General features: G+C 38.5%; 1 protein-coding gene across 2 annotated transcripts in view; it reads left to right on the top strand.

Annotated features, from left to right (window-relative positions):
* The window catches only part of LOC119798097 (WD repeat containing planar cell polarity effector), a 124692-nt gene that overhangs the window by 25247 nt on the left and 84912 nt on the right, over positions 1 to 14533 (top strand). For both annotated transcript variants that reach the window (XM_038307442.1, XM_038307441.1), the window contains exon 2: positions 12489 to 12586. In XM_038307442.1, coding sequence (XP_038163370.1) covers positions 12526 to 12586 — 61 coding nt within the window. In that variant the 5' untranslated portion in view covers positions 12489 to 12525. The remainder of the gene's footprint in view (positions 1 to 12488; positions 12587 to 14533) is intronic.

The following is a 14533-nucleotide window of genomic DNA, read 5'->3' as shown; positions in this document are numbered from 1 at the left end:
TGTGACGAAAAGTAGAAAAGTTACTGAAAGCCAGGTAAGTAAAGGAGTGATAATGGGTTTGATGCCTGGTGAGGGTCTGTGGGTGTGCTGCAGGGTGTGTGTGACAGCCTCATGTCAATCACCTGGTGGCAGCTTTTAAACCCCTCAGGTGATCGCATCACCTTTTTGCTGCCCTGTGACCACTCCACCGCTGGAAAGCAAGGCGTAAAAACTATTTGGTAATAAGGCTTCTTAAACTTTAAGTAATGGATCATATGAGCTGATTTGTTATTTAAAAAAATATAAAACAAACATAAAATTGTGGGACAATTCTGGTATTGTAAAGATCAATTTTCAAAAATAAATAATAATATGCAGAAGAAACTCTTTTCTGAATTTTATTTTTGTTTCTGAAAAAAAAAAAAAAAGTTACTTCATGTTTGATTCATTTCCAAATGACTCAGTGGATACTATTAAAATAACACTTTTACTAATAATATTAAATCAGCAAACCCTGTGTTCACGTAGGATGTTGCATTTTAACATAAATGAAGGTGTGTTTATCCAGTTTTTTAAGGCAAGGCAAGGCAAATTTATTTGTATAGCACAATTCAGTACAAAGACAATGCAAAGTGCTTTACATGACTAAAATACAGGAAGATAAAACAGAATCAAAGCATGTAGGAAAAATTAAAAAAAAAATAAATAAAATAAAATAAAAAATGCAGAAACAAAAAAAGAATATTAAAAACAGTTGGACTAAAGAAAATATGTTTTAGTTGAACTGTTTAACTAGAACAGTCGAAATCCTAAACAAATGTGTTTTTAGTCTTGATTTAAAGGAACTCAGGCTTTCCGCACTTTTACAGTTTTCTGGAAGTTTGTTCCAGATAAGTGGAGCATAGGAACTAAATGCTGCTTCTCCATGTTTAGTTCTGGTTCTAGGTATGCAGAGCAGGCTGGAGCCAGAAGACTTCTTCTTTTAATAAGAATGGTAATTCCTTCATAAAGTAAAATTACTTATGAGAAGCCTGATATTTTACTCAACTAAGAGCAACAAAATAAACAAACTATTACTCAAGTGATATGTGTAATTATATGGACCTGCTTGTGTTTTTACAGATACCTGCAGAGAAACACTCCTGAATAGCTAACTATTTTCAGAAGGTTACACAATTAAATGTAACTACTTACTAAATACCTCTACTAATGATAAATCATCCATTTTTAAAGAATTATAGTTTACTAATGCTTATATCATAGTATTAAAAATAATAAATATATGCTCACTTAAAACAATACTTCAAGTTGGACGTTTTATAAAAATATATCTATTTCTATTACTGTATTTCAGTACAGCATCCCGAAGCAGTACAAACAAAAACAGTGAACCCTGTTCCATGTTTCAGTGTTGAAGTGGATTCCATTTATTTTTAAATCTATTAATAATTTTATTATTTGGTAAATTGAATATTTTAAATAGAACATTATTGGGTCAGTGCAGTTGTTTGGCCCAGCCCCGCTACTCGCCCTGCTGCAGAGAAGGAGATGGAGAGAAAAGAAGTTCACTTAAAAATTCCGTATTTTTACACATAAATATAATTTTTCATCCTCTAAAATTCCCTGTATTTCCCTGAGTCTCTGTCTTTTGAACTTTGGTTTGAACTAGCCAAGTTAGCATAAGTCAATGCTTTGAATCTATTCTGAAATTTACCTGGACTCTTCCCTGTCTGGTGCTGGACTAGTCAATGATGTATGCATACTCTATGCATGGATTTGAATGATTCGGGTTTCTTGTGGTGCCTGCACCTCAATTATACTAATCTCTAAATATGCATAGTTTGGAATTATATTAAATTATTTTAAGTATAACTTTAGATGTTTTTTCTGTTTTATATAATGAGGCATTTAACTAATTTATGTAACATTTAACTGTATTGCCTGTAATAGCACTGCCGCCTTGCAGCAAGAAGGTTCTGGGTTCGATTCCCGGCCCAGGGTCTTTCTGCATGTGTGGGTTATCTCCAGGTACTCCGGCTTCCTCCCACAGTCCAAAAACATGACTAAATTGGTTTCTCTAAATTCTCCTTAAGTGTGAGTGTGTGCGTGAATGGTTGCATGTCCTGTTTGTCTCTATGTTGCCCTGTGATGGACTGGCGACCCGTCCAGGGTGGACCACGCCTCTCGCCCTTAGACAGCTGGAGTTAGGCACCATCACCACTCACTACCCCACTTGGGATAAAGCGTGACAGAAAATGAAAGGATGGGTACATTTATGCATTTCTTGATAAATGATTCCCCTCCATATTCCTCACGGATCACATCACAATGATTATGCTTACTCACTACCCGTCACTTGGTGTCTTGCAAGTATCGCTTCCTGGCCCCCGCTTTGATAAGCTTTTTCTAATACATCCTTTAATAATCTAATTACCATATAATAATAATAATAATCTTATAACCATTTAATAATCTAATAACCAATAATCTTTAGCCATATTTTACCATATTAGTAACTTGGGTTCTTTGGTTATTTTCTTGTAGATTTTTGAGGCACCCTGAATACCATCGTTTAATGAATCATGTTTTTCACTTCATAAATATTTAAATACTGATCAATGCATTTTTCTTTTACTTTAAAAACAACAAATTTCTGCGTTTTGTGCAGTGTCAAATATTCACAAACTATTATTATTATTATTATTATTATCATTTTCTCTTGACAGTATAGGAGAAGTGTATTAGTCCTCTTTTGACCAGGTGACTGGGAGTGCACAGCAACAGATTGGGGATACTACAGAAAAAATGGCTACTTCTTTTGAAGGACAGCATCACTGCATAGCATACCTACATGTTGTACTTGCTGTAGAATTTGGTAGTTTTAGTATTTTCATTGAAGATTTATCTTTTGACTGATCCGCCTTCATGTGGAGCATGCAGTAGTAAAACAGTAAATTGATTAAAAATGTCTAAAACTAGGCATCTTGTTTGATGATCATTCAAACATTAGGGGGGTTTGTGTATCTTAGGTGTCAAAGGATTCTTATTTCATACCATAAATTTAATTGATAATAATAAATCCACAACACAGTTTATTATACCCAAAAGGGAAGTTAGATGTTTTTGTAACTCTAACTCATTTCTTAAAGGAACTATTGTAGATACTGATGGATTAAGGGAGGAAGGATCTCCTGTAGCAGTCTGTCGAGGAGCAGATCTGAAGAAGCTTCTGAGTGAAGACACTGTTCATGCTACATTCTGAAGAAGATGATCCTTGGGCTTGTCCATAATGTTCCTCTTTGTAAGAGGATTCTTTTTTTTTTTTGTAAGATCCTCTCCAAAGGTTCTGGATAACTTCCCAGAATTTTTTTTTTTTAGCTTGTTGGACTTAATTCCCATTTTTCCTCCCATTGAGCTGAATTTGTTTAGATCCATTCTGTTTTTAGCTCAGATCCTTAATTTGTTGTAAATAACTTGTTGTTAAGCATATTATTCTTTTAAATCACTCCACACAGTAGCTTATTTCTTTCAATTTATCTGCCAATTTTGATACTTAAAAAGTAACCATTTCCTCTGCCAAGAAAGTCATGTTTTTAGTCGACTTTGTGTGTGTTTAATTTGTCTGTCTGTCTGTGTACATGATAACTTGAAAAGTTATGAGCGAATTTTACTGACATTTTTATAAAGTCAAATGAAAAATCCATTCAGTTTTGGTGATGATCCACATCATACAGGACGCAGGATTTTTTAAAGGATTTTTTTAACATTGTTTGGTGGAACAAGCACTTCCGCCTTAAGTGACTCCAGCAGTGACTATTGACAGATTCAGCATCAGACTCAAAAAAGTCCTCTAGTATTATACTGAAGACAAAAACACAGGAAGGGTGTACCATGCCTTGCTCGAAGTCTCGATCTGCGGATCAAATAAGAAAGCAGAATGAATGAGGAGAGCAGAACAAACACCAGAGGCTGCAGACACACGCTTGGCCTTATTTATAACTTATGAAAGGATTTGATGGAAACTGTTACCAAAGTTGCGCCTCATGCCAAGGATCAATTCATTCAAATTTGGTAATGATCCAGATCACGTGTGAGTTTAAGCTACAGATGTAAGGGCAACATTTGCTGCTTGGTGGAGGTCTGCACTCTCCGACTGCTTTTCTACATTTGGTCTAAATAATTTTCTTCCCTTTTTATATATTATTTTATCCTCATCTTTTTTTGATGTCTTTTCAATTTTAGCATATGTTTTTTGGTAACAAGCATGCTAGCATGAACACACAAGTGCTCTAATCATTCTTTTAAAGAGGTCCCTTCTCTTTGTTGGATACTGAGAAACACCACCAGCAGCAGATGTTCTCACACTCAGTATTCACCCAGAGGGGACGGAGATAGAAGAGCAGAGAAAGAGATGCAAAGAGCAGACAAGGTCGTAGTTCCTGTGGACTGTCTTTGAAAGTGAAGGCGAGTGTCCCCCCCTTCCTCCACCCTCATCCTCCTGTCCTTTGATGTAAAAAGCTGTCTCTTTAGTAGTGTAAAGACAGGATACAATAACCTTAACCCCCTCCAACCCCCCACCCAGCCCTCTGTGCACTGTTTGTACACGCACAGGTAACCCAGAGCAACTCCAGCCAGAAATCTGAATAAGTGTGGCAGCTCTCCAGGACCTTTGCAGCCTGCTGGGTGTGTTTATTTCTACATCATGCTGTGTCTGGTGGTGAAAAAAAACAAACTGGATCTATCACCGAGGCGACAAACACTTGAATTAGAAGAACTGCTGCTGATTGAGATAAAATTACCGTACATGCAGCATGTAATGAAAAACAGAAAATTTTTGGCTTGAAGAGCCCTTTTATAATGTCTGAAAAGGAGCACAGAGGTTTGTCACTGTCATTTGTGAGATATAGATATAAATCAAATCGAGTAAAGAAAAAAAAAAAACATAGATTCCAGATTTTAAATGTAAGAATCATATGTCAAAGGTAAAGTTGAGGATTTTGTATAATTTTTTTAAAAGACCTGCCCTCTCCTATAAAAAAAAAACAAAAACAAAAAACGTGTACCCGTTCCTGAGAGGGAACAGCTATTAAATATGTGCAAGAGCATTCAGGAGCTCCATTTCTTCTTGTGCACGCTTTGTTTAAAAGTTGCTGTTCGCACCGCTTATACAAGCTTACTTTCCAAAAGAAGATTCACAATTTTTCCCCTATCTAAGACTCACCACCAGTAAGTGAAAATGGTGACAAGCACGTAGGACAGCCTTACGTAAACATACACTATATTGCCAAAAGTATTTGCTCACCTGCCTTGACTCACATATGAGCTTAAGTGACATCCCGTTCCTAATCCATAGGGTTCAATATGACGTCGGTCCACCCTTTGCAGCTAGAACAGCTTCAACTCTTCTGGGAAGGCTGTCCACAAGGTTTAGGAGTGTGTTTATGGGAATTTTTGACCATTCTTCCAGAAGCGCATTTGTGAGGTCGCACACTGATGTTGGACGAGAAGGCCTGGCTCTCAGTCTCCGCTCTAATTCATCCCAAAGGTGTTCTATCGGGTTGAGGTCAGGACTCTGTGCAGGCCAGTCAAGTTCATCCACACCAGACTCTGTCATCCATGTCTTTATGGACCTTGCTTTGTGCACTGGTGCACAGTCATGTTGGAAGAGGAAGGGGCCAGCTCCAAACTGTTCCCACAAAGTTGGGAGCATGGAATTGTCCAAAATGTCTTGGTATGCTGAAGCATTCAGAGTTCCTTTCACTGGAACTAAGGGGCCAAGCCCAGCTCCTGAAAAACAACCTCACACCATAATCCCCCCTCCACCAAACTTTACACTTGGCACAATGCAGTCAGACAAGTACCGTTCTCCTGGCAACCGCCAAACCCAGACCCGTCCATCAGATTGCCAGATGGAGAAGCGCGATTCGTCACTCCAGAGAACGCGTCTCCACTGCTCTAGAGTCCAGTGGCGGCGTGCTTTACACCACCGCATCCGACGCTTTGCATTGCACTTGGTGATGTATGGCTTGGATGCAGCTGCTCGACCATGGAAACCCATTCCATGAAGCTCTCTGCGCACTGTTCTTGAGCTAATCTGAAGGCCACATGAAGTTTGGAGGTCTGTAGTGATTGACTCTGCAGAAAGTTGGCGACCTCTTCGCACTATGCGCGTCAGCATCCGCTGACCCCGCTCCGTCAGTTTACGTGGCCTACCACTTCGTGGCTGAGTTGCTGTCGTTCCCAAACACTTCCATTTTCTTATAATACAGCTGACAGTTGACTGTGGAATATTTAGGAGCGAGGAAATTTCACGACTGGATTTGTTGCACAGGTGGCATCCTATCACAGTTCCACGCTGGAATTCACTGAGCTCCTGAGAGCGACCCATTCTTTCACAAATGTTTGTAAAAACAGTCTGCATGCCTAGGTGCTTGAATTTATACACCTGTGGCCATGGAAGTGATTGGAACACCTGATTCCAATAATTTGGATGGGTGAGCAAATACTTTTGGCAATATAGTGTATCACCAGAATTAGGAGGAAAACTTATTTTGATGATCCACTCGGAAAAAGAACATCATCCACTATACCTTTAAAAGCCTCACTTACAACCACCTCCCGCTCAGGAAAGGTATGGGCAAGAGAAAATCTAATATGTTTGAAATCCAGTCAGCTCTTGTGAGGTGTTCATGAGCAAATCCTGCTATTGAAGCAAAATTACGAGCGTCTACGAGCCATTTTACCTGAAGCTTGCGCGCTGCGCATGTGCAAGCAAGGGAATTCTTCCAGATTGATGAATCCGACCAGCGGCATCTCTCGGTGCTGACTCCAACGTGAGGTGTTTGGATGTACAGTGTAGGCATTTAGATCACATGAGAGCATCGGGCCATACAACATAAAAACATACATCATGAGCTGTGAACTTTTAAGCCATTCAGTTTCATCCATAATTTGAGCTGGGTACAACCATTGAACATATCATACAGTGTATGCCCGCCTTTAGCCAATGGAAAGGTTCGATTTCCAGCCAAACTTGCCACTTGGATTTTTTATTAAAAGTCCAAGTTTGGTTTTATCAGACTATAGAACAAAGACTGGCATGGTTTTCAAAGAGTTTAGAAAAGGCTGGATGTTTCTTTGGACCATTCAGATATCTGAAGCTCAAATATTTCTGCTGACGGTTGCCATACATTTTGTTTAATTGATGTAAAGCACTTTGAATTGTCCTTGTACTTGTGCTATACAAATAAACTTGTCTTGCCTTAAATATAGTAATCTACCCGTACGTTGGAAATTTCAACCAGTCCTGTAGAGTTTATGTTAGCCTCCTTGCATTCTTCAATGGCAGTTTTCATCCGCAGTTTTCACCAGTTATTGGAAGGTCGTTAGTCTTGTATTGGCAAAGTTGCTGGTACAATTCCAGAATCCTTCTGCAACATGTGAATAATCCGCTAGAATGGCTTGTGTCGTTTCTTCCCAAATTGCCGAGAGGTTGGTGAATTTAGCAAAATATTGAGGGGATTTCAGTGGCATAATTCTAACTATTATTACAGCAGGAGACATAACGCTAAAGGAGATGATAGCATACATAAACTCATACAGAAAAAGAGATCATATAAACCGCAGTATAGGCAAAGTTGCTACCTGAGAATAGCTTCAAAGTTGTCTGTTTGAATATGGAGTGGCGATCTCAGTCTGCACCAACTTAGAAAAATTAAAAGTTGGAAGATGAGGTGCTACTGGAATATGCAGGGCCTGTGCAACTGCATCAATGCTAGGTTATTTCATTTGGCTTTTAATGTGACCAACCAAACACAGAGAAGAGAGTAACAGTTAGGTGTAAAAAGAAGCAGGGCCTCCCCCACACTCTAGCCTTAGATGCAATGTAACGTTATGGTACTGAAACTTTTCCTGCTAGGCCCTTGTGTGGTTTGCTACCTGAACAATCTTTCAACAGTCGTAAACACTGACTGCCTACATCGCACCCCACAGCTACAGCGCACTCACCGTCAGGGCATAAAAAAACGAAATACCTGAATTGGTGGGTTGTATTGAACATTATCTAATTTAAACTAGTGTAAAGCAGCCTTTTGAGTGCAAATTGTTCCCTTTATAAAGTCAGTGATGTCTTAAGGTGCATTCACACCGAAGGCGATCTGGGCATCAAAAACGCTTAAACAACGTAATTGTTGCGTGGGGTCAAACGCTGGTCAAGTTTATTTGATGCTTCGATGCACTGGTTGTTTACTTGCGCTGTTCTGTAGCTACAAGCTAAAGAGCAGGTTTCTCCAACTTTAATGAGTTGAAAAAAAATTGTTTTTTAGTCGCAAAGTCCACCTCCAAAGATCATCTGTGCAGTCAATTCATGAGGATTATGCTCCCACTAAAATATGCAGTTCTTGTTTTGAGCACCAGACCGCCAGCATGGCGCCGGCCCGCAGGGCTGGGAATCCCCACTGAAAGCTCCCTGAAGCGGCCAGCCAGGTGGGGATTTCTCCCTGATGCTCGTAGTGGCTGGAAGTGAATATAAAGAGTTTTTAAGGTTTGTTGGAAAAACTGCAAGCGCTAGAATATACAAGCAACAATTTCTTTGTCGACATGTAATATTTTATGTAATTTGGGTATTTATGAACTGTTTTACAATAGTTTATTGATAAATGTTTCAGTGCAGTAATAATGATCAGAGCTCACTCTCTGTTCATTGAACATAATCCATTCTCCTGGCTTTTTTATATACCTTTTGAGTTTAACCCCTTTACATTTATTTATTGTTTATATGCAGACAGCTCAGTAGAAGCGATAACAGCTTGCTTGTAGTGTCTGTCTCCCCAAAAAAAACTCCTGGATCAGCTTTCCTGATTGGTTGACGTTCTAGCGTCCAGCAGCAAAAGGTCAAATTTCTGAACTCCAGTGTCAAATGCTACGATGTGACGCTCCCGATGCTCTGACGCACCACTAGACATCTCAATGCCCCCCATAGACTTTGCATGTAAATCAGATGCTTTGAAAGCACTATAAGTCTACCTCTCGGGTAAACAAGATTCAGCCTCATCGTGTTTAAATAATGCCACACCAAAACTCCATCTCTCTAAAGTCACATAACACTAAGAGGGCTGGCAAGTATGGTACTAAATGGAGTGATAACAGTACTGCCAGCTCTGCATAAGTTTTGGATACTTGTTTTTGTTTGAGGTCTCGACATGGAGTAAATGTTTTGCCCAAATTCTCCCTTGCTCGAGCCCCTCCCAATCCGATTCATGATTTCTCTTCCATTGCTCTTCAGACATGGGTTTCCTTTGCTGACCTATTTCCTATTTTGTGGTCTCTGCCACATTGTAAACCTTCTCAATCTAAAAGCGTTCTATAATCACCTGCAAGTAGCAAGAGAGGTTCTGGTTGGCTATTGATGTTGATGTTAATAGCCTGGGCTGCCGTATAGCTGTTTGCTTACAGCAAGCAAAAAGCTGCCAAAAGTCACAGACCCGTAATCGTCTCATAAATACTTATATTACCATCACAGGGACATAGAAGAAGATATAGTAGTGCTGCTTTGAACACTTTAGGGCCAGAAGATGGAAGAGTTTAACCCTTAAGTTTGAAACTGCCTGCTATGACCTGTGATAAACATGGAAGGAAAGCATCAGTGTCTAACCTGCTGCAGCTTCATTTGCCCATTTAAGTAATGCAGCCTCTTCTTTTTAAGCTGTCAGCTCCAAAGTGGGCATCTTTCATCACCCGCATTGTCACCCTGGACCCCTCTAAATGTCAGTCTGAGGTCATGAGCATGTCTGTCTTTGTCATTTTTGCAGTTTTCACCAATTACCAATATTATTTTCTCATGATTTCACTAGAACTACAGGTTGACAAGTTACTTTAGCTTGAATTTGTGCTCTGATATGGCTGTAACTCAGTGGCGGCCGGCCCATAGGGGGCGCTGGGGCACCGCCCTCCCTGATAAGAAGAGAGAAACGTAAAATATATTTTTAGAAATTAACTCATAAATGTCAGTTTTACTCTCTAGACTGTGTACCTATAAGCAAAACAAATTATATAAACTACATTTCCCTATCTACTGTCATTAATTTGTGGATTTCCACAGACAGACTCCTACCGTCTCTGTTCTGGGGGCGCTGATCAGACTGACCCACATTTGCAGAGAATCTGTCAATCATGTACTATTGCTAGGTGAATTTAATGGCCAATCAGCGTCTCGGAACTTTATGGTCTTGGGGCGCTGAAAATACTGCGCTTTAACAGGCTTCTGAACCCAAGCGCAGGTGCAGACAATTAGAGGGAAGATGGCGAATGTAACGACCGAGATGCAGCTTCCACCAAATTCGGTGAGATCCTTATTTATCTACCCGTTTGCCAGAAGAATATCCCTGTTGTAGGATATGAACATTTCATGTCATGGTTATTGTGACTGTGACGAATCCACCTCGTCGCTTAAAACAACCTCTCTAACTTTGCGCACCACACACACATTCCTGTTATACTGTGTTTGTGAGGACCAATACACTCGCGCTGAGACCAGTAGCTCCATGAACTTAAAACACACAAGCTGTTCCTGGTTACCTGCTGGCATATTGAGGGTGCACACTTATTATTTCAGTGGGGTTAGCCGTGTGTGTGTGTGTGTGTGTGTGTGTGGGGGGGGGGGGGGGGGGGGGGGGACTTGTCATCTTCAGTCTGGCTGCGTCTTTGCTGGGTTCAAACCCAGTTTGGTGTAATTGAATAAGTCAATGAATCTGTGTAAAAGAATTAAGTTGTAAAAATTATTTGTTTTGTTTTACATCAATTGTTTGTGGAGGTAATATATGGACAAAACTGATTAATGAGAAGAAATCAGAAATAAGAGAGCCTGATGTGAGGGGCTTAAACTATTTAATGAGGGCTGTGGGAAGAAAAGCGGCAATTTTTGTTTTCTGTTTCTTTGTTACATTGCTGGTAACTGGAGGGAGGCTGAGGCCCAGAGTATCTTGTACATGTTTAGTTTCTTTTGCACCCTGTTTTGAGTTTTTGAGCTCAATAAATCACCAACACCGGTAACCCGACTGAGACTGGATTCTTGGAGGCCAAAGAACCCCGTCACAGTGACCCAAATCATCACTGTTACTGTTATTATATAGTAAATTAAATCATTACTGTTAAATTGTATGTATTGTCCAATTGTTTATTTGAATTCTTATTCCGGATTAGTTGGAGACATACACTAGGCTATATCAGCCCCACCAAAAATATTTTTCACCAGCCGCCACTGCTGTAACTGCTGTTACTTCGGCTGATAGGTCTGTTTTCGACAACACAGAACGTTTTCAGGGTTTATATAGCCCCACCATTGGAGGAGTTTAATGAACACATTGAAAATAGTTCAGAATTATCACTGCGTCAATTTCCCTTTTTAAACTCACAATTAATAGTTAAAGTCAGTCAGGGATGAGACGGTTGATTACAGCATCACTTAAAATAAATTCACAACTCTCTGAGTTCAACACCTCAAAATGTTTACCATAGAAATACTTTATGACCTGGGCTGGATTATTTTAAAGAAAAAAATAAGCAAGTAAAAACATTTTCCAGTTGTGTAGTTCAACCATTGTAAACTGTGGTATAATGGACAAACCTTCCCAACCAGTAAAATTATATTGAAACTGTGATTGTGGCCTTGTAACACCTCACGCTGTCAGTTATAAATGAATAATTAGGTGTTTGACATTCATGTATTTGAATTTAATGACAATTATCTTGCTTTTTATGCTTTATATGGAAGATACATTGCAAAACAAAATACTGTCACTGCCTCCTTTAATCACCCCAGATTTGTAAAAGGTCATTCCCTTCCACACAGGCTTAATGAAGAACAAACCTTTGTCCTGGAACATATGAAAGTCAAACTGCCCTTCAACCTCATCCAATTTTCACATATTTTGAGCTGGTTACCATATTTGTCCGGGATCAGCATTTTAAGACAGGATGCCAGAAACCTAGACTTTTTCTAAAATAAAAAAATAAATGGCCACTAGAAACAAAATACAAACATCCTCAAATTTTATTTTATGTCTTATAAGTTTTATTTCTTTTTCATTAGAAATACATTTGCTTTAAAAGGTCCCACAAAGTCCAGTTTTTTTAGTTTCAATATAGAATAGTTTTGTTTTGACTGTTATATTATAGGATAGCGCATAGAAATACCTGCAGACAGTTAAAGGGTCAGCAATGTCCAATTCATTTGTAGATGAGCTTTTCATTGTTCATTACAGTTTTTAAGGTGAATAAAAACGTCGTGGATTTGACACACGAAAAATAAAGACAGGCTTTTTTTTGAGTGGTGTCTGTTCTCTGTCCGGTAAGTGATTTAAAAACCAGTGTTTTTACTAAACATGTGCTACTTCATGCATGCTCTGCCTTTGACTAAAACAGACCAGGCTATTTGTGTTGGCATCAAGATATGCAGCAGCGATTGTGTTCGGAGCGCCCTGCCTCACTCTCCATCTTTTATTTGCCTCCAGTCCCCCGCTGCAGACTCGGGTTACACTCCTCCTTCAGATGGCGTTCTGCCTGGCTGAGCTGCACTTGTGGTCCATGAAGAACTCGCTCCAAGTTAAAGGTGCCACTTATCACCATGTTCAATCTTCCTCCCTCTTATAAAGTTTCTTGTTGTCTCCTTTCTCTTCCAACCCACTCGGTCTTGTTCTGGTGGTTCCTGTCAACAGTCACTTTGTTTTGGCACATTGTCCTCACTTATATCTACTTCAGCAATCTGACACTGACTCTTTCTCCTCATCAGTGATTTCACAGCATTGTGCCTCACTTTCTTTGTTAACATAAAGTGTTTTTTCCATGAATCAGATTTTTAAGACTTAGACAACTTTTATTGTCATTTTTTTATACACTGAGTGTATGAAAACAGAAATTTTGTTTAATACAGCTTTTCAGACAATATATTTATTTTCTTTTTCTTTTTTGAAATCTAGACACACTGAAAAAACTCATCTAAGGATTTGTAAAAATGTCTTTAAAATAAGTTTATTTGTATAGATCTATCATTGGAAAGTATTTTTGTCCTTAAAATAAGACAATTAGATATTATTGTATGCACTTGAAATAAGATAGTGGAGTTGTTTTATTTACTTATTTTAAACATAAATCATCTGATTCTTGTCTGTTCTAAACAAGGGAAAATACAGTTAGTTAAAGAAAAATTAAATTAGTTACTTTTTGCTGCCTAAACCCTACTTTTAAACAATATTAGTAATAAATGAATGAATAATTGGCAGCTTGTTAGTTTTCACAGAAAAAAATAAGTGGAAATTAGGTGAAAACATTTTATTTTGAGCGTTTGTTAACCCCATAGGTGTTTTTAGCCTATTTTTGGGGTTGCTGAAGCAACAATAATTTGAATCAAAGCACCTCTAAAATAAGAGTCGTTTTTTTTTAATACTATATGTGCTTTTTAGAATAAAAAAAAAAACAAAGAAAATAAAAAAATGTGACATTGTAAAAACTTTATACAGTATTTGGTAATTTAACCCCTTCAATTATGTTCTGGTTCATCAGAAATAATAATAAACAAACAAAAAGTAAAAAAGATGATGGAGCTCTTAAACTAAAATTTTGACCAACTCTTTTATGAAAACGCTGCATTCAGGTGTTTCTTAAATGTTCAGTCAGATTTCTGCACCTATTGATGTTGTGTTGGTGAGATGGTGCTCTAATGTGTCTGAGACGGGTTTGTTTGATTATCCTTAAAACCACAACTCAATATCAATATCTAAATTTACCAAATCATTAGTAAATCGTTATAATTTTTTTTCAATTTCTAGTTATTTGAATTTACAATCCATTTTATGATTGCATAAAGTGGGAGATGTGTAGAAGGGGGAGCAGAGGAGCAGGGAGTGTGCAAAGTGAAAGGTCAGGAAAAACCAAGAACAGACAGAATAGCAGCAGCTGTTAAACTAGCAAAGAAAAACATTTCCTTAAGTAGGTTATTTTCCATATATCATGGAAGTCATTTTGGCACACAATAGAGCAAACTCATTGAAAACTGATTCAGCGGTTTCCATGGAATGAGTTGATTTTAAAGCTGTAATTGGTTGGAATATTCTTCAAAAAAATGCCTTGCTCGTGGGGTTTTTGGCACACATCTCAGATACGATGCATTAGTAAATGATGGAGGCAGTCATTAGAAAAACGCACTGAACAAGTTTCAAAAATATATGCAGAAAACAGTGAAATTAAATTTGTCTGGCCAGACTGCTCTCTGGGTGCTCAGCCCCCCTAAACCTCTGGTCCTAGAATCGCCCCTGGTTACCATTAAATTTAGATAGGACAAAAAGACAGCAGATATGTTTATAGCACTACAGAGCATTTTTTGTCTACTTTTCTTTCCAGTTATTTTAATTCGGTCATACAAAAATGAACCATGGCTCATAATGAAATCAGTTTTTTTTTTTACTAAAAAAAAAGCATACCGACATAACACAACTTACCTGACAAAGAATATAACACATTGTGTGTTAGCTGATGAATGTTGCAGCACAATAGGTGTAGC

This window comes from Cyprinodon tularosa, unplaced genomic scaffold (genome assembly GCF_016077235.1).
Source record: "Cyprinodon tularosa strain WSP-4 unplaced genomic scaffold, ASM1607723v1 ctg61, whole genome shotgun sequence".
In the NCBI taxonomy this organism is placed as follows: domain Eukaryota; kingdom Metazoa; phylum Chordata; class Actinopteri; order Cyprinodontiformes; family Cyprinodontidae; genus Cyprinodon; species Cyprinodon tularosa.
The sequence above is the reverse complement of the archived record's forward strand: the minus strand, read 5'-3'. Positions and strand labels throughout refer to the sequence as shown.